The sequence below is a fragment of the Equus asinus genome, chromosome 2 (assembly GCF_041296235.1).
Source record: "Equus asinus isolate D_3611 breed Donkey chromosome 2, EquAss-T2T_v2, whole genome shotgun sequence".
Classification (NCBI taxonomy): domain Eukaryota; kingdom Metazoa; phylum Chordata; class Mammalia; order Perissodactyla; family Equidae; genus Equus; species Equus asinus.
The window spans coordinates 58645356-58672845 of NC_091791.1; the positions used below are offsets into that span (position 1 = coordinate 58645356).

The window sequence follows — 27490 nt, forward strand, 5'->3', positions numbered from 1 at the left end:
CAGCAGCTCCCTTCACCCTCAGGACAAAGAACAAACCCTTTATCCTGCCCGGCTCTGCCCACTTCAGCATAAGCCCCCACCCCCTTCCCCTTGCCCTCCATATTTCAGCCACCGTGAGCCACTCACAATTTCCTCAAAGCACCATGCCATTCCTCGTCTCCAGGCCTCTGCACAGGCAGAGCCCTCTGTTTGGCATGCCCTCCCTGCAGCCCTTTCCTGACTAACTCTCTCAGGTCTCATCCCCCAAGGCCAGTAGGGAGTCTTCTTCTGCACTCCCCAAGCACCCTCTCTGTCCCGCATGGCAGCACTTATCTCTGTGGGTCCCCACCTCTAGCCTGCCTTGTTCACGGCTGTGGCCCCAATGCCAGCTCAGGGCCTGACACTAGAAAGTGCTCCATAAAGATATGCTGAATGGATGAATTTTTGAGCTGAGAAGTTCCTTATCTGTTCCAGATCTCTTTTCCCTTCCTTGCCAATCAATCTCTAAATCTTACATAAAAGGAAGTAGACGCACAGTTTAAGTAGTATAGCTGAGAGACAGCCAGAACTGGAAATCATCCATCCACTCATTCATTGGCTCACTCATTCATCCAAACCGCCATTTCTTGGGCATCTATGCTGTGCTGAGTGCTGAGGATAGAGAGATGAACACAGTCATCCCCTGCTCTCTAGAAACTCACAGCCTCGGGGAGGGGACAGACACAGGTCCTAGTTAGGACATGGTTTAGGCTACACAAGACAGACCAGAATAACAAGGGCTCAAATGAGATAGGCTACTTCTCACTCACATGAAAGTCTCAACTTATCTGGCAACTCATCCCCACAAAGCCACCAGGGGCCCAGGACCCTTCTATCTTGTTGCTCACTACATGTAAGAGCCAGCAGCAGAACAGGGAAAATGGGCTGTCATGCTAGTGATCATAAAGCCTGGGAGAGAAAGAAGGAACACAGAGTGTGGGGTGCAGGGGGTACATCCTGGCAGGTCCCTGGGCCAGGCCTCCTTGGGTTAGGTTTCCCACAGTCAGGGCTACTACACAGAAAAGTTGGGTCTGTTTAAATGCTAGGCATGGGGCAGGCAGCAGGAGGGAGAAACCTGAGAGGAGGAACAGATGTGAAGGAAACGGAGGCAGTGGAACCTACAAGACTTGGTCCCAACTGGATAAAGGAGGTGAGGGTGAGTGAGAAGGCAGGCATCCAGGCTGAGCCACAGGATGATCCCCATGCCACACACCAAGGGGAGGAAAGGGAGGCAGAGCCGGGGTGGGGGAGGGGAGCTCCAAACCGTGCTGCCAGGAAGCAGCTAGAGACGGTGAGGAGTGTCGGGAGAGGGGGCTGTGGGTTTGTATGGGGGACTCATCTTCAGAGAGACAGAAACTGGAGTTGGGAGGGACGAGTTCACCCAGGGGGCTGCTCAGTGCTGTGACCCTCTACCGCGGTTGTACGTCTCAATCCCTTGGGGAACTTCTATGAACAGGACAGGAACGTGGGCCTCCTTGTGCCCCTTACTCCCACCACAAAGAGATTCTGACTCTGTAAGATGGGGTGAGGCTCTATCTGTGACTCTGGGCTCTTTTACTTGCAAGAGAAGAAACCCAACTCAAACTGCCTTGAGCAAAAATACCTCCTATAATTGAAAAGTGCAGGCATGGATGAGCTTCAGGCACAGTTTGATCCAAGAGTTTAAATAATGTCTTCAGGACTCAGTCTCTCTCCACCTCTGCTTGCCTCCGTGTTGGCTTCATTCTCAGGCAAGACCTTTACCAACAGTGGCAAGATGCCCCCTGCAGCTCCAGCTGATATTCTTTTAGAAAGCCCTTTGCAAAGAAATAACTGCGTCTTCCAGATCATTCCAGCCTGCTTCTCATTAGCCTGAACTAGGCCACATGCCCATCTCTGTCTCAATCACTGTAGCCAGGGGAGATGGAGACGCTAATTGGTTAGACTAATTCACAGACCCTAGAGCCAGGTGTGGGGTCAACCCATCAGAGCCACATGGATTGAGAGTAAGAAGTTCCCCTAAAGGAAAGTGAGTCAGAGTTATGAGGAGAAGTGGTAATAGGCTCAGGGTAGATGAAATGACAGGTGTCTGCGCGCCTGTGGCCTCCACAGGTGATTCTGATGTGCAGCCAGGTTAAGAGTCGTGGGTGGAACTGTCCAGCAGAGACCCGTGACAGAGTCCAGGAGATGTGAGCACCATTTTTGACACAGGGAGAGGAAAAGGAGTCTTCAGGGAGGACTGAAAATCAGGCCAGAGAGACCGTGGAGTCTCAGGAGCTGGGATGGTGAGGGTTTCAGGAAGAGGGAAGTCGACGCTGTCAAAGCCATGAGAGAGAAGAAGAGAAGTGGGGTTCGCTCCATAAAACTGGGCTTGGAGCGAGGGGCAGGATTTTAAGGTTCAGAGAACAGGTGAGTGAAGGGGGACTTCCTGGCAGAGGGTCCAGCAAGAGCAAATATATGGAAGCAGAAAAACACAGAAGATACTTTAGGAGCAGTACAGCCTGTATGCATAGGGACATTTTTTTCTTAGCTTCCATCCTGGTACCCGGAGTACCTGTTTTTATCTAGGAGTGTAACCATGGCCTCAGATAAAAGTCAAACTCTTTGGGTTAGCATCAAAAGCCCTCTATCTTCTTGCTACAAACAAGAAATTCCTCCTGAGCCACCGAACCCCTGCCCTTCTTCCTGGGAACCCCCAAAGCACCTTCTTGTGGCCTTTACGCTGTTTTGTGGATTTTCGCTATTCTGCCTTATGTGGCAGTTGTTTCTGAATATATCTTATCTTCCCTACTGGGCTTTGAGACCCTGGAAAGCTGGATCTTTTCACCCCATGTTCCAAGGTCACAGCCTCCACTTCTGCAGAAAGAGGGTTCAAGATGAGCCCAGTTACTCTGTAACAACTGCTGGGGTGGGCAATGCTTAACCGGAAGGGGGAATTCCACAGGGTAAGAATTTCAGGCAGTGCATGAAGAAAGGAAGGGACCTCTGGGGAGAGGCCCCCACTGAGGCTAAGGCCTGCCTCCCGCAAGCTGCTGCCCCAGCTACCCGCTGCGGGAAAGGGAACCTGTGGTGACGCATTTGCCTCTTCTTAGGATTGAACTTTCTTCCTGTTTCACAACTGGGAGCCCTGAGGTGGCTGTATCTTAGCTGGCACTAGCAGCCATGGACTCCTAAAGGAGGAAGCAGATACCATTTATTGAGTGCCTACTATGCACCAGACACTGTGTCAAGTGCTTTAGCCACACTACCTCATTAAGTTCTCCCATTTTATAAATGAGAAAATGGAGGCTCAGAGATGTTAAGTAAGTCCAACACAGACAGAGCTGTGATTTATGCCCGGGCTTCTCTGACTCCAGAGTCCCCCTGGAAGCCCCTGGGGTTGGGACATGGAGTTTCTGATGCTGGGGTCAGGCTAGTGCAGCATCCTTGCCTTCAGTTCCCAGTCACAGAAGATCCTGCATCCCCAAACCTCTTAGGTTTTGCTGCCTTAGCATTCCTGAGGACCCCTAAAGCGCTGAAAGGCAAAAGATTAGCTGTGGAACAAGGAAGGAATGAAACCAACCCCCACTTCAGTTCCTCCATTCTCACTAGCCTGGGGCGCGGGGGAGGACGCCCAATCAAAGTCCCTGAATCCCCTGGCGGATACCTCTCAGTGCAGAAATTCTCCGGCGCCCCCTGGTGGTCTTCAACACGACCGTGTTCTCTCAGGAACGTCTGTTCAGCCCAATTGAGACATCCCATTACAGGGTAGGGAAACAGAGGCACACTTACCCAACGGCCAATACCAAGGAAATACTAGGGCTGGGACTGACCCAGAGCCCCTGGCCACCAGCCTTTTCCTCAGCATCACCTTCTATCCCTGTCGTCCTCCCTAGTGGCTGACTGACCCAGCAGGCAATATTATGACATTTATTATTTGTGATAAAAGTACTGTGTCACTACGCGACTCTATTAAATGTGACACATTATTATATATTAAGCCAAATCAGGTCAATATATAAAATGTGAAGTTGGCCCACCCTGCTATTATAAAATGGAATCACAACACTCCTATTGCTCCCACCCCCACTGCACATTTCAAGGCCAGTCTTATCCCCTGCTGGCGGCTCCCAGGAAGCAGGCTTTCTCCGTAAACTCAGTCCCACCACCTCATTTGCAGGAATGTCAAGAGGCACAGGAGATAAAGTCTCTTGGGATACAAATGTTACTTAAAGTGGGAGAGGTGACAAGAGAAGAGAGGAAACTACAAAATGCCCTCGGGGCAGCTTTTCTCTACTGGAGCATAGGAAGTGACAGCAGGAGGGAGCAGAGTTAGCCCTAAGGAAGGAGGATGGAGTATGAGTGTGTGTGAGAATTGCTCGCCTTTGATGGCTGGGAGGGTTGGGCCGGTCTGACAGCAGAGGGATGGAATGGGTCTCAGATCAATGGTGGGCTAGAAGGGAAGAGATCGGGCCTGGCAGGCAGCAAGACTGACCTGCCTATCCGACACCCTGGAATAAGGCTTCTGTTCGTCTTTTATTCTCCTGTATCTTGTTATGTCTTGGTCCTGAAAGAGAGAAAAGGATGCCAGTTCTGCTGCCCCCTAGAGGGCTGACTTTTCTCCCCAGAGGAAAGGTGTGGTTGGCGGAGGAGTCGCACCAAAGGCACTGGGGGAGCTGCAGAACTCAGGGGATACAGAGCCCAAGGTGGAGCGGGTTTGAGGAGAAAGGAAGAGGATGAGATGGGGGGGGGGGTCGCAATGGCGGCCAAAGGGATTCAGATCTTCCTGCGCAGGACGTGGAGATCCTTCTAGAGTCCGGACAAGAACTCAGCCGGGCTCTTTGGAGGATCCCAAAGGCAGTGATGCCTGGCCCCATGCGGCGGAAGGCAAAGTGGACCCTCGGTGTGAATGGAGAAAGGGAGAGAAGTGAAGCCCCAGCGCCCTTCCTGCCTATAAATAACCCCGAGTGTCACTTCAAAGGGAACAGGGAGCGCGGGAGAGGGGCTCCCGGGGCCGGCCGGTTGGGGCAGGGGCCCTACACACCACGCCCCGCACCCCTGGCGAGTTTGCATAAATAAACAAACCCAAGCCGCCGGCCCTCAGGAGCTGGGGGAGGGGAGGGGAGGGGAGGGGCGGGGGGAGGAGGAGGAGGGAGGGGGCGGGAGAGATTAGTTTGGGAAGTAGCGCGGACTGCTCATCCGATCCGTGCGGCGCGGCCAGTGTGTCAAGTTACAGAGGCGCCGGAATCGGCCCCAGCGCTCCTCGGCAGCGGCCACGACCCACCTCTGCCCATGGGGCCCTCCATGTGCGCCCCTTCGCCCCGCGACTGAAACCGGCTCGACCGGGGGCCGCGAGACACCAAGAAGGACCGACAGCGCAGAACCAACTCGAGGACTCTGCAGATACTTGAAGGGAAACACGGGGCGGAGAGGAGAGTCGGCCAGATTCCCCTAACTTTCCTGGACTTGGAACGTACTTCGAAGTAACTTTTTTCTCACCCGAGTGTACCCCGATTACCGCTGGTTGTGCTTTTTCGGCTTTCCCTCTCCTGCTGCTAATTTTTCCATCCTCTTTGCCGGGAGCAAAGGAAAGGGACTTGTTCCAGCGACATAACCCCTTTCCCCCTGCCCCGCGGCTTGGATCGCACCTTTGGGCAGCGGTTCTCGCCTTTATTTATTCTATTTATTTATTTATTGGTTCTCGAGAAGCGAGGGGATGGTAGTGGAGCGCGCCAGCAAAGCGGCAGCCGCCGGTGCCGGCGGCCCTGGAGAGTTGGGCACGCCCGAGACGGTGGCGCTAGCGGTGGCGCCGGCGGAGCGCTGCGCGCGGGTGCCGAGCCCGGGGTCGTGCGGGCTGCTAGTCCTGGCCGTCTGCTCGCTGGCGCTCAGCCTGCTCGCCCACTTTCGGACGGCCGAGCTGCAGGCCCGGGTGCTGCGCCTGGAAGCGGAGCGAGGGGAGCAGCAGATGGAGACGGCTATTTTGGGACGAGTCAACCAACTGCTGGACGAGGTCTGTGCTCTTTGTTGCTGGCTTTTATCCCTCCCCGCGGCGCCCCCTCGCGCAGCCTCCAAACTCTCCACCAGCCGGTGCCCTCTGGCGCTGGCTCTCCACGCCGCGCGGTGCGCCGCGGGACTCGCACAAGTCTGCGGGCGGGATAGGGGACAGGGACGGACGCTGCCCTGCCAGGGACACGGAGGATCCGAGTGGCTTGCGCGAGGACCCTCAGCTCCCGCCTGCGGCAGGCGCCCCCACGTCCGTCCCACACTGGGAGCGCCCTGGGCGCGCCGGGCAGGTGGCGAAAGGCAAAGCGTGCGGAGGTGCGCGGAGGCGGCCGGGCTCCGCTTTTCCCTCCCGACATCCCGCCAGGGCAGTGTGAGAGCCAGCCGCTCAGCGCCCACGAGGCGGGACGTGTGCCCGCGGCCCTCCCCATCCGTCATCCCTGGGGGTCAGTGCTGCCTGACTTTTATTGCCACCTTCCTTTGGGAAGAGAGTTGAGGGACTGAGTCATCCACGGGGCTGAGGAGACCAGAGAGGGCAGTCCTTTCTGGGGTTAGTGTCTTGGTCCCTGCCCACTGCCCCAGAAGGCTAGGGCCTTGGTGTGAGTCGCCCTGGCTCTGCTGTCCTTGGCACGAATTAGCCCATACCCTCTTGTTCTTGAGGCGAGTGTTTTATTGCCTGCTCCTTGGAATGGTCCCCAACCTTTTGTGTCTGTGTGTTTTTCTGGAAAAAGGATGCTGAGCTTTTTCCCATTCCTGAAATATCCTTGAACACAAGTGAATTAAAAGCCATTAGTGTCTCTTAGGCGTGGCAATCTTGGAGGCACATGAAAAGACCCCACCCTCCCCAGGAAGGAGGGACCTGCAGTCTCCCTGGTGCCAGCAGAGGAAAGGCTGGTCAGTGAGAGCTTGAGGCCTGGTGGCTTACGGGAGTCTGGACAGCACAGGGCATCCAGGGCCCAGATGAAGGAGAGGACCCACAGGTGAGGGCTGCAGTCTGGAACAGGAACAGGACATGGAATGTTCCCATGGGAAAAACTGGAAGAGGGCCTCTTAGTAAGAGGTGGTGTGTAGAACAGTGAAGAGCGGCGTGGTGGAGTCCAGCAGGCCTGGGTTTTGGCCCCACTCTGCTGCTTAGAAGCTATGCAATCTGGGGTGAATACCCTCCTGCCTGCCCGCTTGCACAGCGGCGGTGATGACGGCAAGCAGTGGAGCCAGCTCTACCTGTAGTGGGTGCTCCGGCCATTCTGGAATGATGCCCTTGTTCCCTGCAGCCAGGGTTCTCTCTGGTGCTTCTGCCAGGCAGAGCCGGTACCTGCCAAAGTAGCTCTCCAGGGTGGTCAAGGAGAGATAGGTCACCGGGCAAGGTTACTGGTGCTGGTGGTGCCCCATGACTGCTGACCTCAGCTCATGCCCAATGCCCTGCCAGGCCCCAGGGAATCCAGAGGGCTCTGTCCCCTGGGCCTGGTGGGGTTGGGGGGCCTCTAGGCCTGATGGGGTGAGGGCCCTCTAGGCTCAGCAGTGTGAGCAGGCGGCCTTTGCTGGCTGAGAGTGGGATTGGCAGGGTGCTCGAGAGGGTGTGAGGGCAGTGAGGGCTCCCCCAGGTATCTCAGGGGCCCTTGCTGCTGAGGGACAAGCATCTGACCATGGGAGTTTCTCTTGTTCCTCTCACCCTCCTCTCCCTTCCCAACCCCTCCTGCTGGCCTGAGGGTGCCGAGCCCTTTCCCAGATCCTTGCTTTCTCTGCTTAAGAGTAGCCAGGCCAAGTCTCATGGCCTCAGAGGCCTTGGGCTGACAGTGTGACCTGACATGCTGGTTCCTTCTCTTCAAACTGCACCTTCATGTGCAGCTTTACGGCCTTCTAAACCTCTTGTCTGTAGAGCATCTGAACTGAAACCCATTTTGCAGATGGGGAAAATAAGGCCCAGAGAGGGGCGTAGGTTACCCAGAGCTGCATGGTGAGATCCAGGACTTGAACCTGAGGCTCCTGAACCGGTTTCCAGTGCTCTTTTCACCAGGTCCCCCCTCCTTCCTTTGTCCGTTCTCATTCATTCACTCTGCATATGTTTCCTGAGAGCCAGCTGTGGTTCAGGCATTGCGGGGGATGCACTTCTGCCCTCCTAAACCTACAGGCAAATAGGACACAAAGAAGAAAATCAGCAGTGACTGTGTCGTGTGAAAAATGCTGCGATAGTGGCAGCACAGGAGGCCTGGGAATGTGTTAATGTGCATCACAGCCTGATGGTGGCGGCTTCCTGGGAAGATGGTTTTCAAGCAAAGACTTAAAGGGTGAATAGGAGTTTTCCACGCAAAAGGAGATGAGTGTCAGGGCCTTGTTCTAAGGGGCAAAAGGAACAGCTTCTGGAGGCTAGAAGCCAGAGGGAAGGGTTTGCCTTGGGGAACTGAAGGAAGTCCCAGATGCTGGAGGGCTGGGAGGGTGGAGCGGTGGAGGATCTAGCTGGAGAGAGACAGGTAGCCTAGATCAAGAGGACCTTAGAGACAGTTAGATCTATGTCAGAGCAGTGGGGAGCCACAGAAGGGTCTTGAGGGCAGTGATGTCCCTGGAGTGGGAGCTTAAGCCAGAGGAGGGAGGCCAAACAAGAGGCTAGTACAGGCCAGAGGGGACTGTGACCCGGACTAGGGGTGCATCTGGGGACAGAGAGGAGTGAGTGGAAATGGTGGCTGCAGTGATGGGACCTGAGGTCAGTAGGGGGGGCATTGGAGCCAGAGGGAGGGAGCTGTCCTGGGGGTGGCGGGGTAGGTGGCCTAGTTTGTGTGGAAATGGCCCCCTGGAGGCATCCCTTGGGTGGACAGGGACTCCGGAGGGGACACTGTAAGGGTTACACTGTCCAATACGGCAACCACTGGTCATGTGTGACTCATTATATTTAAGCTAACTAAAATTAAATAAAATTTAAAATATGGCTCCTTAGTCACTCTAGCCACATTTCAAGCAGGTGCTCAATAGCAGCTGTAGCTGGTGGCTGCCACTTTGGACAGCATAGATATACAACATATACATCATCGCAGAAAGTTCTATGGGACAGGGCTGTGCTAGGAGCAAGATGCTTCTGGGTCAGCAAAGGTGCCCCGGAGCACCTTAAGGTCTTTCTGCCACCCTTGGCCCTTCCTGTCCCAGGAAAGTTCTCCCAGGTCTGAGCAAAGGGCAAAAGTGAGGAAGGGGTGAGGCAGAGAAGGAAGAACTGGGACCAGAGGAAATCCCGGTGAAAAGAAAAGGCAGAGGAGAGGGGAGCGGTTGTGTTACAGAGAGGGTCTGTGACATGATGCGTGGAGGACTCCTGCTCTCAAGGGGCACACAGGCACCTGGTGAGCGTAGGGGCCCAAAACCAGGATTCTAGGCACATGGCAAAGCCTCGGGCAAGGCACGCCGCCCCCCGAACCTCAGCTTCCGCCCCTGTTAAGCCCAGGCCCTGCTTCCCTTGGGGTTGCTGTGAGGCTCTCAGGAGATGGCAGATGGCAGAATGCACTAAAATGTGCCACCACCAAAAGCCATGCTCAGGACCCCGTGAGTGCTTCCAGAGGGCTCCTGGGGACCTGGCACAGGGAATCTGTCCTGGAGCAGGTGAGCCTGGGCCACTCCCTGAAGGATGAGAGGATGGAAGAAGGGCCCTGGGCAGGGCAGTCCTGGTGAGGCACAGAGCCTGTGCAGTGGCCTGGAGGCAGGAATCCAGGGGCACATACGTGCACACCACCCATTCCAGTGGGGAAAGTGGCGTGCTGGGGGCGAGACTGTATCTGTGAGGCTGGAGGAAGGGGTAGCTGGCAGGGAAGGCCAGGCTGAGGGCATCCGGTAGGAGAGGAGCCTGGTGTGAGGCAAGCCAGGGGCAGATGTGAGCAGAAGGCCCAGATCTGAGGGGCCAAGCCACTGGGAGGGGAGGGTCAGAGCCAGGACAGGAGGGTGGGGGCGGGGAGCCAGCTCGTGGGGAGCTGGGAGTGTGGCTTCCAGACCTCAGGCCCCAACTCTTCCCCATCAGTGCCTCTCTGCTGGTCTGGGACCCTTAATGAGTGCTCCAGCTGCCTGTTACTTGACTAGCTTGCTGTGTAGAAAGAAACTGGAATGTCCCAAATGGAGGAAATCAGATGTCACCTAGAGCTGGGCAGAGAGTGTGCAGTGAAAGAAAAGGGACAGGAATTTAAAACAGCCAAATCTACCCTGTAGGCCCAAGGGAGCAGGGAGCGTCAGCAGCCCCCTTCAAGGTGAATGTCCAGGGACCAGGCCAACTCCCCGTCCCTAACAAGAACAGCAGCGGCTGGAGTAGGAGTGTCTCACATTTATAGGGCACATATGGCGGCCGGTTACGTATGTTCCCTCTTTCAATCCTCACAGCCTCCCTAAGGGACTGGCACTGTCATTACCCCATTTTACAGGGGAGAAGACTGATGTCTCTCCACCTCCATCCTATCTGTGAGCCAGTCCTTTGCATGTTGAGAAAGTTTTCCACCTCCTGGAATTCCCTGGGAGAGGAAGGGGTTGAAACTTCCAGGCTAAAATGTTTAGGAACCCCAGCAGACTCCCTAGTCCCTAAAAGTAACAAACACAACCATTGTAACAGGAATGTCTCACATTTATAGGGTGTGTAAGGGGCCTTTGTTGGGTCTTTTCCAGAGGAGCCATTAGGGGAGAGCTCAAAGCAGTGGCTGAAGGATTGGGGCTCTGGATGGGGCACCCCGGGATGGAAATGCTGGGATGAGGAGGGGAGCAGGCTCTTAGAGGGAAAGTATGCGCGTGGCGGGGCATGGCCAGTGTTGAGTGTCCTGTGTGGATCACAGCAGCCTGGCTTCAGTAAGGGGACAGACCCTAGACACAGGTGCCATCGTCCGCAGCCCGCGCTCCACTGTGTCGGTCCTAAAGTGCCTCCTCTTTTCACGCAGTACGTAAATGAGCAGTCTTGTGGGAGTTAACAGGGGAGATCCTCAGAGCCCCTCCAGTCCTGTCCCCACACTCTACAGATGAGAAAACAGGTCCGAAGGCTGCACAGCCAGGTCTCAGAGGAGCCAGAGGTAGGATCCCCGTCTCCGGCAGGCGTCTCTCCTCCACGCCACACCTTCTCCTTCTCCTTAGACACTAGTTAATGTCTGGCCAAATGGTGGCAAAGACACAGCATGTGTGTGCTCCACTCCTCATTCCCTGGCCCTCAGCAGACATTGTTAATCAAGTGCAGCCCACTTTGCCGTTGAGCTTACAAACAGTCTCAGAATCCTTTTCAGCACTATTCCGGGAAGCTACCGCTAACTCGTGAGAGTTGGTGTTCAAAATAAAGAGCTATTTCATGACTCTAATTAAGTTTAAAAAAAAAAAAGGTACAGGGCAATATTCACTATAGATAAAGCCAGGGAGAGTTGTTAAAAGTTTCGCAGCTTCTCCAATAGCCTGAAAACTAGCGCTAGCTCCCAGCCAGACTGAGGACCTCATAAATGAGCCTGCTCTCATAGGAAGGTGGTGGAAAAGGTCAGAGCATCTGCAAAAATGCTGCCTGTCTTAAGCAGTTTCACAATTTGACACTGTCAGAAAGATGCCTTTTTCCCTTATTCCTAATCATTCTAGACTTGCCCCAATGCCCTCTGGGAAGCCTTCCCAACCACCCTCACCAAAATGGGCTCTCTCCCTGCTCTGACTTCCACAGAACTTCCTGGTCATGCTGAGGAAGCTTGGCACCTCCAGCTCAGAGAAGGGAAATAGATAGACACGGCCCGTGCTGACTTCTCTTACCCCAGAACCATGGCAGCTACTCATAATAATCATTCAACACACTCCCAGGGACTCAAGATAGACCTCAGAATCCTTCTCGCCATGGTGCTCCAGGCTGCCACTCCCAGTCTATTAGGGAGTCAATGCACACAATAAAATTTGTTTACCACCCATGGCCCAGCCTCAAACACATTGTGCAGTGTGCCCTCCTTTCTGTTGCCTTTAAATGTCTTGTCTCTTCGTGTGCTCGCACGCTACCCAATGGCAGGGGTAGGAGCTCACTGGTCTCTGGGTCCTTGCTGAGTCTAGTCTGGGACTTTGCACCCAGTAGGCACCCCTCACCGATTAGTTGCTGATTTAAGGTCCTCCTGCTGGAGGCTAGTGAAGCCATCGACGTCAGCTGCAACCACAGACACAGCTGTATGCTCAGCATTTGCTCGGGGGACGTGCCCCGGAGGTGGTGTTTCACAGCAACTAGCAGAGGAGGACGTGATCAGCTGCTCCTAAGTCAGGGCTGCGCCCCTGGTCCTGACTGGGAGAGTGGGGACAGCTCAGCGTGATGTGCTCCCACCTGGACAGAGCAGCTGGGGGCACCCCTACTCTCCTGTCCCCCACTCCCAAGGGTCAGGAGCTTCATCTTCACCTGGCCGAGCTGCCTGGCATGTTTCTGGTTGGGGCAAAACAGTAAAGTGGGCAAGCCCCCAGCATCTGATGTCACAGGGACCTCTGTGACTAACCAGTTGTGTGACCTGAGTCTCAGTGTCCCGTCTGAAAAACAGGGATGACAATACCTTCCTCACAGGGTTGTTGCAGGATTGAATGACATCATTCAATTAGTAAGAATTGTCTGTAACCATTACTACCTCCCTCCTCGTCAGAGGAGCTGAGATGGGGCCGTCCCATGTCCACAACTTTTACTAATAGCTAATATTTATGAATACTGTTCAGAGAGCTTTACATCATTAATCCAGTTGATTCTCACAATAACCCAATGAAGTGGCTATATTCTTACTATTCCCTTCTTACAGAAGAGAAAATGAAGGCCCGGAGAAATTAAGTAACTTTCCCAAGGTCACATGGCTGGTAAGTAGCAGATCCAGGCCTTGAATGCAGGGACTCTGGCCCCAGAGCTGGTATTCTGAGCCACCAGTATACGCCATGCGTTTGAAGGACCACCCCCCACTAAGTCAGCTGAGGCAGGTCACATGGGCCAGGGGCTAAGGACCGGTTCAATTTGGTTTGGCTCCCACAGAGGTGGTATTTACTGACTTGGCCTCAGGCCCGCATCACCCTCTTTGTTATAAGAATGACATTGAGGGCCGGTCATGCACTCTGCTTGAGCAGTCTGCGGTTCGCAGGTTCAGATCCTGGGTGCAGACCTACACACCACTCATCAAGCCAATGCTGTGGCAACGTCCCACACACAACACTGAAGAAGACTGGCACAGATGTTAGCTCAGCGACTATCTTCCTCACCGCACTGAAAAAAAATAAAGAATGACGCTGAGGGTGCCCTTTGTTACAGCAGGCCTTGGCGATGAGGACTCTTAGAAAAGGCCCTGTCCAGCCTTGGCTTCCAGAATGCTTGGGTCCTGGGAGGAAAGGGTTGGCCCTTGTCTCTTGGACACTGAACTGTCCTCTAGGAGGCTTAGCCCCAAGCCTCGGGGGCACCCACGACCTAGCATAGTCTTTGGGGCAGAAGTTTCTGTGTCGGCCCCATTCCCAGGTCTGTTTGCTCACCCTGGCCCTGCTTTTCTCTTCCCTCCTGCTGCCTTCCTGCATAATGTGTGTCTGTCTTTCTGTCTGTTCAGGCGCCTGAATGTCCCCTTTTAAAGCAAGAGAGGGGTGTAAGTTCTGTAGTAACTACGCTTTTTAAACTTACTCTCCCTCCTTCTCGTTGCATCTGCGTGCCTCAAAGACCTGCCCCTGGGCGGTGATGGGCAGCAGCCGAGGCTGACCCTTCCCAGAAGGCTGATGGGTGGCCCTGTGGGGAGGGTCTGGCTGTGGGGTGTTTACCTGGCTCCGTGGCTGGCAATCCTTGAGACAGAGAGAGGGGATCTATCTGTGCCCCAGGCCTGGCGCCTCCTGTGCAGTGTGACCCAGATCCCTCACCTGGGTCCCCAGCAGGGCTTGAGGGGCTGATGGTGGCAGTGATGGGGTCACAGTGGGATGTCATTAAGAGTCCTACCATGTCCTGCACAGCTTGAAAGTCTGGGAGCAGCGGGGTTTTCTTTTGTGGGGGTGGAGGTGGGGGGTTGGTTTGGGATTTAGTTTTTGTTGTTGTTTGTTGTTTCAAAAAATAAATCAGCTGAGGGTTTGCCATCTGAGGGAGAGCAGGCCTCAGGATGAGGCTCGGGAATCCTGCTCCCGCGGCTTCTGTTGGACTCAGCCCCTCCCTGAAGCAGCTTGTTGAGTCCTCAGTAAGTGAAGGAAGTTAGCAGGCTCTTCCAGGGAAACTGAGGCCCAGGGCAGGCTAGGGTCCCCGGCTCTCCTGGGTGCCATCTGGACTGCCAGCAGGCCCTGCAGCAGCTCCACGCTGATACCCCCTCTCCCATCTGCAGGCCCTGGCCGGGGCTCCCTGTAGAAAACTGTGGACACAAGGATGGGGCGGGGCTGCTGGCAGCGGGGGCGCCTCTGGGACCTCCTCAAAGGGCAAGTGGGTACAGAAGGGCAGAACTGCCTACCGGGGAGGCTGGGCACGGCCTTCCCGGGGACACGGGGCCCCTGTCTCCCCTCCTGGAGGCTACCGTGGGTTTTCCCAAAACCCTACATGGCAAGAGCCCACATGCTCTGGGCCTCTGCCGCCTCCTCAGCCCTGTTTCTTCCGCTCACAGCCCATCCCCACCCAGTCTCACGGCCTCCTGGAGGCCTGCAGTCTATCCCCATCTGTCTTCTGCTCCGGCCTTTCCTTCCTGTCCACCCATCCTCCCCGCAGGCCCTCCCTGTCCACCCACCCTCCCGGCAGGCTGCTCATTCTTGTCTGTTCTTTAAGTTTCAGCAGGGCGGCCTGCCTGCCCCGCAAAGACACATCTACCCCCAAAAAGGCTGTCACAGGGCCTGGGCTTCCACTGCCCAAGGGGCTTCACTCTTGCAGTCCCCCATTACCCTGCAGATGCCCCGTGAAGGTGCCTCCTAAGCCATCGCGTTGAGGTTTTCTGCATCATCACGCTTCGACAGGGTGGCCTGCAGGGCAGGACAGGAGGGGTGCCCTCTGGGGACAGGGTTGCAGAAAGGGGACTGGTTAAAGGGGCATCAACTGGGGCTCTTCCAGGAACAGCCTTAGTCCACTTCCCTGTGAGCTGGCAGTTGAGGTCTCCTGGGGATACGGGGAGTCTCGATGACATGGGAGGTCAGAGGGTGGTCCTGCCACCTCCAGCCTCTCCCCATTCCGTAGAATCAGAGTGTTGGACAGAAGGGAGCTCTGCGCTATACCAGGGATCCCCCACAACATCCTTGGTTTTCAGGCTTACATGTCCTCGGTGATGGGGGAGCTCACTACCTTATGTAGCTGCCTGTTCCTTGATTGGACAGGTCTGACTGTAATGTCCTGCATATTCTTCATCTCTTCAGAGCTCCATACCCATCTCTACACCTGCCATCCCCGACTCTGGCATGTCTTGAGAGCACCTCAAACTCACTGTGTCTAAACTGAGCGGGAAGTCCGGCCCTCCCCAGCACCCCTTCATCTGTGAATGCTGGCCTCCAGCTGCACCCGCTCCAGGCCCTCCTGACCGCACCTTCTCAGCCTCCCCCACATCTGTCCTCTTCTGGCCATCACTGCCTGCCTTTCCGCACCTGCGCTGTCCTCGGCTCTCCCAGGCCATGGCAGGAGCCTGCTACCTCACCTGCTCCCCTTCCCTCTGCCCTACCCCTTTCACCATCCACACGGCAGCCAGGGTGAGCTTTTAAAATCTCTGAAAACGATCGCTACATTTCTCTGATTGCAACCCTTCGGTGACTTCCTATTGCTCTCAGGCCAGATAATAAATTCCTCAGTGTGGTCCATGACGTGGCCTTTGCCACCCTCTCTAGTCTCATGGCTCCCCTTCCCTCAGTTTCCAAGTCCAATGCCTAGCTGTACACTGTCATGGCTAAGGGCACAGAATCTGGAGCCAGATTGCTGGGTTCAAGTCCAGCCCTGCTAATTACTGGCTGCGTGATGTTGGGCAAGTTGTTTAACTCTCTGTGCTTTGGGTTGTACTTCTGTAAAATGAGGGTGATGATAGTAACAGTATCTCCTTCTTATGTGTGTTGTTGTTAGGATTAAAAAAGTTAAAACAGGGCCGGCCCCATGGCCGAGTGGTTAAGTTCACACGCTGCACTGCACGCGGCCCAGTGTTTCGTTGATTCGAATCCTGGGCACGGACATGGCACCGCTCATCGAGCCATGCTGAGGTGGCGTCCCACATGCCACGACTAGAGGGACCCACAACTAAGAATATACAACTATGTACCAGGGGGCTTTGGGGAGAAAAAGGAAAAAAGTTCAATTAAGTTAAATTAAAAATTAAAAAAAAATTGAAGGTAAGGGAGAAAAATGCTCAGGGAAAACAATTATTAAAAAAAAGTTAAAACGGGCTGGCCCAGTGGCACAGCGGTTAAGTTCAGACGTTCCACTTCTCGGTGGCCCGGGGGTCGCCGGTTCGGATCCTGGGTTCAGCTATGGCACCGCTTGGCAAAAGCCATGCTGTGGTAGGCATCCCACCTATAAAGTAGAGGAAGATGGGCATGGATGTTAGCTCAGGGCCAGTCTTCCTCAACAAAAAGAGGAGGATTGGCAGCAGTTAGCTCAGGGCTAATTGTCCTCAAAAACAAACAAAAAAAATGTTAAAACAAATGCTTTGAGCAGTGCCTGGCACTCCACTAAAGGTATTGCAATCTCCTGGAAAAAGCCAACCGCCCCCCCCCCCACCCCCCCGTCACAGGCATAGAGAGGAGAGACGTGGGCTCGGAGCCAGGTTCGAATCCTGCCTCTGCCCTTCTTGGCTGTGTGCCATCAGGCAAGTTAATTCACCTCTCCCTGGCTCAGTTTCCTTGTTCATGAATGGGTTGCTGTGAGTGCTGACTGATTTACATATGTAAGACCCCTGCCTGGCTCATAAGAAGCACATTACTGTGTCAGATCTGGGCCATTTCCCCTGCTCCCAGGCCCTCGGCCCCTCACCTGGGGAGTTGCTGCTCATCCTCAGATCTCAGCCCAGCTATCACTTCCCCATGATGAACCGCCAAGTCCACGCCCAGGACCGGCTCTCAGCACCTGGCCGTCCTGGCCACGGCTCTGATGACAGTGGGTGCCCCCTGTCGAGGAGTGTGGATGGTAGACTCTCATGTGGCCCCCTAGAGAGTAAGCTCTGTGAGGGCAGCCTCCGTGTCTGCTTTGCTCGAATGTGTCCCGGCACTGGGCACGGCTCTGGCATACAGAGATGCTTCACATCCTTTGTGGAAGGTAAGGAGGAGGGAAGATGCTCCCCATTTCCATCCCAGCCACTCACCCCAGCACCTCCCTGCTCTGTTGTAGGGGCCCCAGCTCCATTCTGCACCAGGCCTGGAGATGACCCCAGACTCCCTGAAACCCCTGAGGTCCTATGCCCACGCCAACCGGGCTCCCGCTCACATCCGCCTCATTCCAGGGCCCAGCTCCTGGACTCCTGTGAGGTGTCCGCAGGGCCTTAGGTTGGTGGAAGGAAGGACCTCCTCACTGAAGGCTGGAAGGCTCACACAGGGTGCACACCTCCTCCCCCTGACTTTTTCTGCTCTGCGGAGCCTGGAACATCTCTGTGGTTCAGCTGAAACAAGGAGGCAGAGGCAGCCCGTGGCATCCTGTGGACTCTCGGGCCCGTTTCATGGCCCTAGGAGTCTGTGATCAGGTGCCAAGTCCATTGCACAGAGTGCTGTGGAGGAAGGGAGGGCACAGCTCCTCAGGCACCCCCATGGCACCCCTGCCCAGGCCCCAGCACATGGGCCCCCAGAGCGGGCGAGTCCAGTGCCAGTGGGTGTGGGTTGAGTGTCTCAATTTCCTCTGCTTTGATTTCACCCTACTGAGCCGCCTGTATTCCGGGGCACGCAGCCGCACATGGGCCTGTCTCCTTAACATAGCCCGTCTGTGGGGCCTGCCCTCTCCTGCGGTCGCTGGAATTAGGCCTGGGACCCAGCACTGCACAGCCTGGGGCCTGCCTCTGTGCCTTTGCTTCTCCCCAAAATGCCCTCCCTCCCCTATCTCCATCTGTCCAAATTCTGCTGAAGCCCAGACCCAAGCCCACGTCCTCCTGGGACCGCAAGGATGGATCCTGGGGGGCAGACCGAAAAGTAAGTAATTCAGTTCAAGTGTGGATCGGGGACAGCAGACCAGGCCCTGCCCTCAAAGGGCTGGCTTAGTCTGCAACCGGTCCGGTAACTGTTCTGGCGCAGGGTAACGAGAAGGGCTCCAGCAGATGAGATTGGTGTGCCCGTTGTGTGCCAGCACTGTAATCAGATGCTGGCACAGGCCAGAGCTTTGCCCAGGGTGGCCATTTCAATGGGCAGCTCCTTCTTTCAACCTGTAGTTCTCAGGGCCAAGAGGCAGGGCCGCAGGCAGAACCCTCACCACTCTCTGCAGGAAGAGGGGGAGGGGCATGACAGGGACCTTGACCACGTGTCTGCAGCATTGCTTGAGGCCAGGCAGCCTCACTGTGGCAGGTAGAAGGAGGCAGGCCTGGCACCAGCTCAAGAGAGAAGTGGCCTTGATCTGGCCACTGAGAAAAACAAGCTGGCACAGCAGGTGCCCACCCTTCTTCACATCTGAACACCTCCTTTTGTTTTCTCATCCCATCTCATTTTACCCCTCCAGCCGTGCTGTGTAGCCCAGCGGATAACTAATATTATCCCCACCTTACAGATGAGGAAGCCGAGGTCCAGGGGGCTTATATCCCGTGCTTAACACACAGTTAGTGGGAGGGCTGGGACTTGACCCCGAGGTCCTGGTGCTCCCCAGTGTGGCTCAAGCCCATGTCCACACTGTCTGCTGAGCTCCGCATGCAGTGGGTGCTCCGTCGGAGTTTGGGGGCTGTCTGTGCTAACCCAAAATTCAGTCCCACGGCAGCCTCCAAGAGCAGGGGGTTCTAATAGGAGTCGTATGTCAGCTGTACCAGATTTAATTGTTCAATGTCATTTTCCACCTAAAGCATGCAGCACAGTGCCCGGTATATACTGCTCAGTATGGATAGCCATTACTGTTAACGTTAATTCTTATTTAATATTCCACCTGGTAAGTGCTTCATGGTTTCCAGGGCTCTTTCCGCAGCAGCACTGAGGTGGTTGCAGACTCCACGGAGGGGAGGTACCAGGCCCATGGTTGCAGCCTGGCATGCAGAGCTCACCTGGCCTCCCGATGGCGATGGCGTGGCTTGGGGCCCCCATGTCACAGAGGCCCAGGCTGAGCCTGAGCCCCTTCACAGCCCTGGGGCTGAGCATGGGGAGGGAGCTGGAGCTGGAGCTGGAGCGCACTCCCGGGAGCTCGGCGCTTTCCTTTGATCCTGACACAGGCATTTTAATAGCCTCGATGGTCAGCGGTGCTGTTTCAGCTCTGGCCGGGGTGCAGGCATTCCAGGAGGCTCTGGCTGCCAGCGGGGGCGAAGCAGGAAGGCTTCTGTGTCCAGGGCGGCGGGTGTCCATCCACCCAGGGCCTCAGGAAGTTCTCCACCAGCTCCTGGGCCTCAGCCGGGGACTTTCTCACCAACCAGGTCTCAAACTCAGATGCCTAAGGGGGCCAGGCTGGTGGCCTAAGTAGGTGAAGCTGGCCAGGGGGAGGGGACTGTGGTGACCTGGACAACACATGCCCACCTCAGAGGGGCAGCCACCACTCAGCACCACCTGATCAGTACCAAGGCCCGGTATTGCAAGATCCTCCCATCATATGAGAGAGACCAGAAATTCAGACCTTTACGTGGAATCTCCTGATTCTTAAGCACCCAATACTTATTGAGCGCATACTGTATACCAGGCCCTGTTCTAGGCACTGGGGACATGGCAGTAAATAAAACAGACCAAAATATCCATGTCCTCGTGGAGCTTACTTCTAGTTGTGGGGGGACAATAAGCAAGATAAACAAGGCAACAGCCACAACAAACTCTGAAGGACAAAATGAAACAGGGAAGAGGGGATAGTAAGTATATCATGGGAGGCCACCAGGGGCAAGGAAGGCCTCAGGGTGAGTGAGCCGGGTGGTTAGCTAGGAAAAGAACATCCCAGGCAGAGAGGTCAGCCAGTGCAAACGCCCTGAGGTGAGAGAAAGCCTGGCATGTGCAGGAACATCAAGGAGGCCTGCGTGGTCACCGTGGCTGCTGTGTAGAGAATAGTCTGTGGGGCAAGGGCAGAGGCAGGGGGATCCATGCGGAGGTGATGGCAGTAATTGGGCCAGAGATGATGAGGCTTGGACCAAGTGGTAGTGGGGGAGGTGGTGAGAAGGGGTCAGATGCTGGGTATGTCTGAGAACAGGAGTTGCTGACTGAATGGCTGTGGAGGGAGGGAGAAAGAGCATCACTGATGATCTCGAGGTTTTGAGCACCTGGCAAGATGGAGTTGCCGTTCCCTGGGAGGAGGAAGATGGGGGGAGGGGCAGGTATGGGGAGTGGGCAGAATATGAGGAGCAAAGTTTTGCCGGGCTAATTGTGGGATGCCTATTGGTGGAGATGTCAAGTAGGCAGAAGACATAAGACCAGCTGGGAGTCCCCAGGAGCCAGTGCGGAAAGAAAAGAGGTGAGACCAGGCCGCCCTCTAACATTTCGAATAGATAGAACATGTCAAATAGATAGAAGGCACCAGCCAAGGAGACTGAGAAGGAGCCCAGGAGTGGTTGGAGGGAAACTGGGAGAGTCCTGGGGGCCCAGTGAAGAAAGCTTGTCCAGGAGAAGGAGGAGCGAGCACAGGCTGTGACAGCCAAGAGGGAGCGGTGGACCGTCCGCTGGACTCAGTAACACAGAGGCCTTGGTGACTGCGAGGAGAGCCGCCCACAGGGCTGGGAGCGGGTGGGAGCCTGACCGGAGCGGTCCAGGACAGCAGCAGGACACCTTCATCAGGGAGCTGTTCCAGGAAAGAGCTAAACAGGGTCAAGAGAAGATTTTTCTTTTCCCTTTTTGTGATGGGAGGAACGACAGCCTGTTTGTGTAATGATTACATCCAGGCCGGGCGAATGACAGCTAACTCCCACTGGAAGCCTGTTTCTGTAAATTGGTTTTTATGGGACACAGCCGTGCTTTTCACCCACGACAGTGGAGTTACGTGGTTGTGATAGAGATCATATGGCGCACACAGTGTGAAATATTTAGTAGCTGGCCCTTTATGGAAAACGCGTGCTGACCCCTGCAGTAAGTGATCCAGGCCAGAGGAGGAGTTGGTGATGCAGGTGGGAGGGGGGCCTTGCTGGCTTGACGTCCTCGCGCAGGTCCTCCATACCTGGGAGCGCAGGTGGGGCATGTGGGAGGAGAGAGTGTGCAGGCAGAGACGCAGATGGGCGGGTATGCGTGGTGGCGAGAGCCTCTGGAAAGCCTCTTCTGCCAGCTTTTGTTTCCTCAGGGTCATCAGGTGACAGTGACGTTGGGGGTGTGGGGTGGGGGTTGGGGAGAGAGCACGGGTGAGAACTGGGCTTTCATCTGAGATAATGATCATGAATTTGAGGGAGGTAGTGTGCTTTCTCTGGCGTCATTCCTCGACTTGGGTGCCCTTGTGGGAGGTGGAGTCGCTGGATCTACCAGGTTTGTGGCTTAGCCGAGAGAATGTGCCGAAGCGGGAGGGCATCAGGGCAGCCGAGGGTGCAGCCAGGGGGCGGTTATGATCGCTGACCACAGCATTTGAGCTGGGCCGGGAGGGAAGTGAAAGATGGCCCGCGAGGGATAGTAAAAAGTGGAAGGACCGGTGGATTGAAGGTCCCGCGGGCTGGAGGACCCCTCGGGTGGGGTGTTAGAAGGTGAGCAGCAGACGAAGGTCCATGGGTGGGGTCGAAGCCCAGACTCTGGAAAGGTTGTAGTGATCTTGGAATTAAATACTTTTCTAAAATAAACACTGGGTGGGTCAAGAAAACACACCATACCCTGAATTAAGCCAGTTTCCCACCTCTGTGCCCCTGGGGCCCTTGCCCCTCAGATGTCTCCTTCCCCTCCTGATGTATGCCACTGGCTCCCGGATCCACCTTCCTCACCCAGGCCTTTCCTGAGCACCAGAGCCACACGTGCCCCTACCTACCTGGACTTCCACTAATTCAGCTTGTCCCCAACGAAACTCATCATCTGCCCACAAGCCTACTCTTGCCCCTGTCCTGTCTCCTCGGCTGCCCGCAGCAGAGCCTGGGCCCTGCCCCACACCAAGTCTGTCCTGTGCCCTGTCCATTCCTGTCCTGCATGTCCCTTCCCCTTGTCATGCTGCCGTGCAAAAGCCCAGGGCTCCAGCATCTCTGGGTCGGATGGATGACAGTGACAGCCTCAGGAGGAACCTCAGCCTGCATCCTTCTCGCTGCCTTGTCTTTTCTCAGCACGCTGCTGGAGTGCCCTTCTATAAGCCAGATTTGACCACGTGCCTCCTCTGCTTCAGATCCTCGCACGGCCCCTCAGTGCTAGACACCTTACCTGGCACACAGGACCCCGTCTCCCACTCAGCACTCAAAGTCTGCAGTCACCTGGACACATCTCAACACGCTTCTCCCACACGAGGCTCAAACTCCGATGTTGACGGGGACTGTGTCTTGTTCTCATTTTGCACAGTCTCACAATTAGTAGGAGCTCCAGGTATATTGAATTGATTGAATGAAAGTACTGAACTTGAAGGTGGAGAACCCGGAAATGAAGCCCTCTGTGGCTCACTTGTTCAAGGCAGTTCCCTTTCTCTCTCTCAGTCTCAGTTTCCTTGATTATAAAATGGGCTGATTTCCGGCCTATTCCACAGGGTGATGGTGAGGGTCAGGTGACAGCTCAGGAAGGTCACTTCCAGGTCTGTCTCAGGTCAGGTTCCCAAGGAAACAGGCTCTGAGGTGGAGGTTTGTGAGCAGGAGTCTTGCTAGGGTCAACACTGGAGTGGTGAGGGAAGCAGGGTCAGGGAGAGGGGGGAGGTGAGCTGCTGTGTTGTTGGGACCAAGGCCTCAGCTGGTCCTCAGGGGCTCCGCAGATGGGACAGCCCTCAGAGTCATCCTGAGTTGAGGCAAAGGGGCTGGTCTCGGTACCTGTGTCTCTGAGTAACTGGATGCATGTTGCCTGGGGCAGTGAGTGGACCCCGTCAGCAGCTCCCTTCAGCAGAGAGCAGTTCCTGGAGAAAGACCAGGCCATCAGCAGCCAACACACCGAGCGGCTAAGGACGAGTGGCCTGATCCTGACAGGTGGCCTGGATGGCACCGCAGTACCCACACTGGCCCTGGAGTTTACGGCTGTCAATAAGCCACGGAAACGTCAGGGGCCCGAGTTGTTCTAAATTCACAGTCTGCCAGCGCCCTCATGATCTGCCCTCCTAGCACACTCCTGTCCCGCCCTCCTCCCCTGCGTCACTCCAGCCACACGGGCCCCTTTCCTCCTTCTCCAACACTCCACGCACAGGCCTGTCTCGGGGCCTTCGCCTCTGCTGTTCCCTCCGCCTGGGACACACTTTCTCCAGATCTCTGCTGAGCTCATTTCCTTTCTTCCTCCAGCTCTCTGCTCAAACGTCCCCTCCACAAAGAGACCTTCCCTGACCCCTGGTGTAAAATGCCACCACCTTCCATCACTCAGTCCCCTTACGCTGCTTGCTTTTCTCTGCAGCCCTGTGCACTGCCTGACTTAGGCATTCACTTGTTTCTCTGTTGGTTGTCTGTCTACTCCCATAGAAGGTGACCCTCAGGAGGGCAAGGCACCTGTCTGTCTTGTGCTGCATTTTCTCTCTCCAGGGCCCAACCTGTGCTTGGCATTTGCTGTTGTTGAATGCAACCTGTAGCCCAAATGTGCCAACTCAGCTGGCCTTGGCTTGTCAGGCGTTGACTGACTCTGCCATTTAGCACACTTGTGTCACACGTCCACTGTGTGCCTGGAGCCCACATGGTATCGGTGGGAAGGGATGTAGAGTAGAGATGTGCGGTCTCCCACTGGGAGGTGGTCCTGGTGCACTGGGCCCCGAGCTGGGCATCCCTGGCCTTCCAGCAGACTCCATCCAGGGAGCTCATTTGTTTGCTGAGTGGCCCTTCTAGGCCCACCTGGAACATGGCCTCAGCATCCATCCACTGAAGATTTGTGTGCCAGCCTCCCCTATTGAGTGAGGGGCTCCCCTTTGGGACATTCCTTCCTTCCTCGCCTGTGCCTGCTTTGACCTTCCACCCGATTCTGCCCTCAGAGCCCCCCCACCCACGTCTACTGCTATACTCCCTCTCCAGGGGCATTTGTACACACCTTTCTCCAGTGGGATAGAGTGGACTTTGCATCAAAAGACCTGAGTTCTCATCCTAGACCCACCACATACTAGCTGTGTGACCTTCAGCACATCACTCAGCCTCTCTGAGCCTCTGTTTCTTTAAGTAGAAAATGAGATCACTATTAAACCTACCTTAGAGTTGGATTGTGAAGAATGATGTGATTCTCTGTATAAAAGCGCCCAGCTTAGTGCCAGTACGTAGTGCGGGTTTGATGGGGGTCCTTGTGGAGCCTTCTTGGCCTTCCCTCCCCACCACCAAACCAGAGGTGACACCAAATCCTATGACACCTCCCATGCAACTTTCTCTGCCTCTTTCGCTGCCCATCCCGAGTGCAGGATTACACGCTAGTGAGGAGACGAATCCTGGAGGAATGCTCCTGAGGGGCCAGCTGGCCCCCTCACGGGGTCACACGTCAGGGACTGCAGTGCACTGGACACAGTCAGCCACTGCCAGCCGTGGGACGGGACCTGTGGCTAGATCTTCCAGTTTTTCAAGAGAAATTAGAAATGCAGATTTGCGTGTGAAATCAGCCACTTCAAAATACTGGCAGCAAATTCAAGGGGAAAAAAATCACCATGGGAACAAAATAAAATATATCTAAAGGCCAATGTGGTCCTGGGGCTACCAGCTTCTCACTGCTGCGCTGGCAGCAGAGAGTGTGGGTTCAAATCATGGCTCCGTGCCCTCCTCTGGCCCTGCCCTCGGCCGGGGTCAGCCTCCTCTCTGGCCACAGGCCCCTCACCTGGAACATGAGTGTAACAACAGCTGAGGTTACTGTGCGCCCCGGGGCGTCCAGCCCCTTTCTTTCTAGCATCAACCTTTTCAATCCTCTTGGTAACCCAGTGAGGTAGGGATTTATATCAGCTCGGGTCCCAGACCTGCGTGTGAACCCGGGCAGTGTGGCCCCAGAGGCTTCTCGGTTAAGTCTGTGTGCCTGTGGCCGGGGCAGTTTTGGGGACTGAGCTCTTGGAGGGCAGGAGGTGTCTCAGTCTACTTGTTGCCACTTCTGCAGAGTCCTCTGGATTGGCTGAGTGATTTGCAAGCTGGTGAGGAAGAGGTTTGGTGGAGGGGCCGAGGGCCTGCCCAGCCCCCTACTCCCCGCCTGCCCAGGGCTGCCAGTGCCTGGCTCTGTGAGAGACACCAGAACAGAAGCCACAGTCCCTGCCTCTGGGGTCCATCAGAGCCCAGACCCAGACAGGAAACAATTAGCAGAGAGCCGCGAGAAGCAGGTTGCTGTGCCATGAGTGTGGGGTGCGGGAGCCCCCAGCTGGTTTATAGGCTCTGTGGTTGGGGTTAATTTCTTCAAGAGCCCTGGGAAGACATCAGACACCGAGATTACCTAGATGAGACCTTCTCCGTCTGCTTCTTATTATCCAGATGCCCAGTGGCCAGTCTTTGATGCAGGAACAGTCCTCCTGCCAGCCCCCAAGCACCCCTTCTCCCCCCGCCTCCCGCCAGCCCACAGACGCTTTCCAGGACTTGGTGGTTCAGGCTCCCAGTGACTCCTCTTCTCTCTCTCCTTGTGCAGAAATGGAAGCTCCACTCTCGGAGGCGCCGGGAGGCCCCGAAGACATCTCCAGGGTGTCACTGCCCGCCAGGTAAGGAGCCCTGCGAATGGTGACTAGAATGGGGACACGCCAGAGGCTCTGTCAGCAGTTCTGCTCCGGCCACACCCTGCTCAGAGCACCACTTTTCATTTGAAAGATGGGAATGATGATATCTGTGATGGTCACCTTCTGTCTACCCAGTGACCCGCCCACCCATCCCCCTCATCATCCATTCATTCCAGCATTCATTCGTTCATAAACTCTTCTGTGGGCCTGACACGGTGCACACCAGGGTGTGCCATCTGATGAGATCATGAAGCATGGTGCAGAGTCAAAGGGAAGTTAAACCCAGGAGGGCAGAGACCTGGCTCATCGTGTTCACTATTGTGCCTCCCACTCCTGACGCATAGTAGGTGTACACAAGTGTTTCTTACCCGGATGGTGAATTACCCCAGAACTGGAAAACCTTGCCAGCCCTAGCTGGGTGGCTTAGGGTGTTGCGTGTCCACTGTGTGGTAGCCAGGCTAGGCACACTCACACACTCGCCTGTGAGCTAAGGGCTGCAAGGTGATGTGGTGGAAAAGGTCGGCCAGTCTCATCTGGATTCAGATTCCGCCATTGCCATTTGCTCGCCCTGTGGGGGCAGATCACCACCGAGGACGCCTGTTCTAGTGCCTTCTGTGCTCCTCACTGGGTCTGCTCATCTCGTCACAGTCACGTGCAGGGCATTGTCCACAATTAATAATAATGAGAAGTCATGGTTCAGGAGGACTTTTCTAGGTTGCTGACCATTGTTATTAGGCTGTGAGAATGACAGATGAGCCAGTTTCACGGTTCCCATGAGAAACTGGAATGGGCTGGACTCCTTGGGGGTGAGGAAGGACGCTCCCAGAAAGGTTTAGGGGAGACAAAGTAACAGGGGTAATCACAGAGGCTTTGCCCTGCTCTCACCCTCTGCCAGCTCACAGCGTGGCCCCCCGATACCTGCGGTGGGCAGGTGGCATGGGCAGGTCACTCCCTGGGCTCTCTGCAGGCCCTCTACTGGACACAGGAGCCGAGGGTCCCTAATAGCCCTCACTCAGGGTCCCCAAGCCTGAGAGGAGAGCCCAGCAGATGTTGAGCATATGGGAAATGGAGGGACCGCATTCTCCGAAGAGTGAGTGGGCTGAGGTGGGAGTCACAGTTCAGGGGTGCTGCCACGGGAGACGTTGAGACCGTGACGGGATTCAGCTGGCCCCAGTCAGAAGAGGGTCATCCAGGTTAATTAAAAGGGTGTCCAGGAACCCTGGGAAGCACCCTCCCTCCCTCGGAGACCAGGAGATTGAGCCCGGGGATCTGGGAAAGCCATTGGGAAAAGAATGCTAAGATTAATGAGATGAGATGAAGGCGAGGGTGGGGTGATGGGGCCTGGGCAGAGCGACTATAGCATCAGGATTTTGAGGGCAGATTTCAGATAATCGTGTCTGTTGTCCCCATAACTCTTGGTCAGTTGCCGTTGTTTTTTGCTCAAAGTGTAGAATGCTGGTGAAGGGCAGGAGATTTGGAACCACGGAAATACAGGTTTGAATCCCAGTTCCGACATTTACCGGCTGTGTGACCTTCAGAGTTCTTTAACCTCTCTCTGCCTCAGTTGCCTTGTCTGAAAAATGGGAATAATACCCACCTTGCAGAGAGATGGTGGAGAGTCAGTGAGATAATTTTGGAAAGTTCTTAGCACGTTTCCTGATTCCCAGTAAGCATTATTGCTATTTTTTTTCCCTCAGTTCCTCTTGCACTTTAAAAATGCCAGAAATCCTTGTCAAACTCCATGTCCTGGTGTTGGGGGCAATGTGGGCTGCTCATTTATGGCAAGACAAAGTATGG

At 55.4% G+C, this 27490-nt stretch overlaps 1 protein-coding gene across 1 annotated transcript; it reads left to right on the forward strand.

The window, feature by feature from the left end:
- Nucleotides 1-5177: 5177 nt before the first annotated feature.
- On the forward strand, nucleotides 5178-25712 carry LOC139041027 (collagen alpha-1(XIII) chain-like). Its single transcript, XM_070489303.1, has 2 exons — nucleotides 5178-5986; nucleotides 25609-25712. Exons 1-2 carry the CDS (start codon nucleotides 5693-5695, stop codon nucleotides 25699-25701), a joined length of 387 nt encoding a protein of 128 aa, XP_070345404.1. The 5' UTR covers nucleotides 5178-5692; the 3' UTR covers nucleotides 25702-25712.
- Nucleotides 25713-27490: the final 1778 nt, after the last annotated feature.